This window comes from Medicago sativa, chromosome 3 (genome assembly GCF_051527215.1).
Source record: "Medicago sativa cultivar Bolivia chromosome 3, Bolivia_mono, whole genome shotgun sequence".
Lineage (NCBI taxonomy): Eukaryota > Viridiplantae > Streptophyta > Magnoliopsida > Fabales > Fabaceae > Medicago > Medicago sativa.
In genome coordinates this window covers 56,846,909-56,848,777 of record NC_140751.1, presented here as the reverse complement: position 1 = coordinate 56,848,777, position 1,869 = coordinate 56,846,909, and the positions used below count along the sequence as shown (strand labels likewise).

General features: G+C 34.0%; 1 protein-coding gene across 1 annotated transcript; it reads left to right on the top strand.

The window, feature by feature from the left end:
- LOC146938584 (serine acetyltransferase 1, chloroplastic-like) lies at positions 1 to 1,869 on the top strand. The gene has a single exon (XM_085752520.1). The coding sequence runs from the start codon at positions 280 to 282 to the stop codon at positions 1,411 to 1,413; it is 1,134 nt and encodes a 377-aa protein (XP_085608646.1). The 5' UTR covers positions 1 to 279; the 3' UTR covers positions 1,414 to 1,869.

Genomic DNA, 1,869 nt, shown 5'->3' with positions numbered 1-1,869 from the left:
TGAAATGTAAAGTACTAAGACGTCCTTCTCCTGTTGTTATTTGTTTGTTGTGTCATGTGTGGTCTCCTTAAGACCAGGACACTATCCCTTCCTTTCGGTCCACGAATCCCATTCATTCATTCATCAATCATACCCCAACACATCACAAACAAAATTCATCTTCCTCTCTTCCTTCATTTTTTTTCACCCTTTTAATTTATTCATTTTATTTTTTTATTTCTCAAACTCTCCTAATAATTAATATTAATTTTCCCTATTTTATTTTTCTTACAATTTTCCATGATTGTTCTTGTTCTAGGTCGCTCCTTCACTTCCTCATTATATAAGAAGACTTCCTCTTTCACACAAAATCCATTCAAACCCATTTTTCTTCTTCCCCCAAAGTTTCAATCTTTATTCCCATTTTACCCTTTTCCTTCTTCTATCATGGCTACTTGTATCGACTCTTCTACCCCTCCTCCTTCTCGCAAACCAAACATTCCTCATCAACATGATGACCCTTCATTCAATTTTGTCAAATTTTACCGACCCTTTTCACATAATCATGAAAAAAACATGCATACACAAAGGGTTGTTGAAGATTTTGAACATGATCATGATAAGGTTGATTTCTGGTTGAAAATTCAAGAAGAAGCAAGGTTAGATTTAGAACAAGAACCAATTTTATCTAGCTATTATTTCAGCTCAATATTATCACACAAATCATTAGAAAGTGCTTTATCAAATCAACTCTCAATTCATTTGAGTAATTTGAGTCTTTCTAGCACAACCCTTTTTGATCTTTTCATGAATATTTTAGTTGATGATCAAGATATTATAGATGCTATGAAAGATGATATGAAAGCAGTGAAAGAAAGAGACCCTGCTTGTATAAGCTATGTTCATTGTTTGTTGAATTTCAAAGGCTTTTTAGCTTGTCAAGCTCATAGGGTAGCACATAAATTATGGTTACAAGGGAGAAAAGTTTTAGCTCTCTTGATTCAAAATAGGGTTTCTGAGGTTTTTGCTGTTGATATTCATCCTGGTGCTAAGATTGGTAGAGGGATTTTGTTGGATCATGCAACAGGAGTTGTTGTTGGTGAAACTGCTGTGGTTGGAAATAATGTTGCAATTTTGCATAATGTTACATTAGGTGGAACTGGTAAGGTTTGTGGTGATAGACATCCTAAGATTGGTGATGGTGTTTTGATTGGTGCTGGAACATGTATTTTAGGGAATATTAAGATTGGTGATGGTGCTAAGATTGGTGCTGGTTCTGTTGTGTTGAAGGATGTTCCACCAAGAACTACTGCTGTTGGAAATCCAGCTAAGTTGATTGGTGGAAAAGATAATCCTATCATGTTGGATAAGATTCCTAGCTTTACTATGGACCATACTTCATATATTTCTGAGTGGTCTGATTATGTTATTTAGAGTCTAATCTTTTTTTGATCAGAAACGATGGATGACGTGCAACACAAGGACTTTGTACGAAGTCAATCCTTTTAGTATTATTTTCACCCAAATACGCTTAACTGCGGGGTTCTGATGGAATCTGATGTAGTCCAAACACGCTTAACTGCGGGGTTCTGATGGAATCTGATGTATTAGTGTTGTTATGATCGCACCTAGAGATTAATCTTGTTTTTTTTTAATGTTTGAATTAGGTAATTTTGGTTGGTATATTTTTTGTTTGTTAATCAAGAGAGAATTTAAGTTCTCCTGTTAACTGCAAAATCAAAATACCTCTTAAACCATGAAATATTATTATTTAAGCATAGGAGTTGTATGTAGAAGTTTATGTAATATGTTGTTGTATGGTGCTAGGACCACTATTTATATTTTGGTATATATAAGAAAATGAATTTTGCTTGTTTTGCTTTCTTTTCA

Excerpts from the sequence above, each read along its gene's own strand:
- LOC146938584 (XM_085752520.1), top strand. The coding sequence starts at position 280 with ATGATTGTTCTTGTTCTAGGTCGCTCCTTCACTTCCTCATTATATAAG.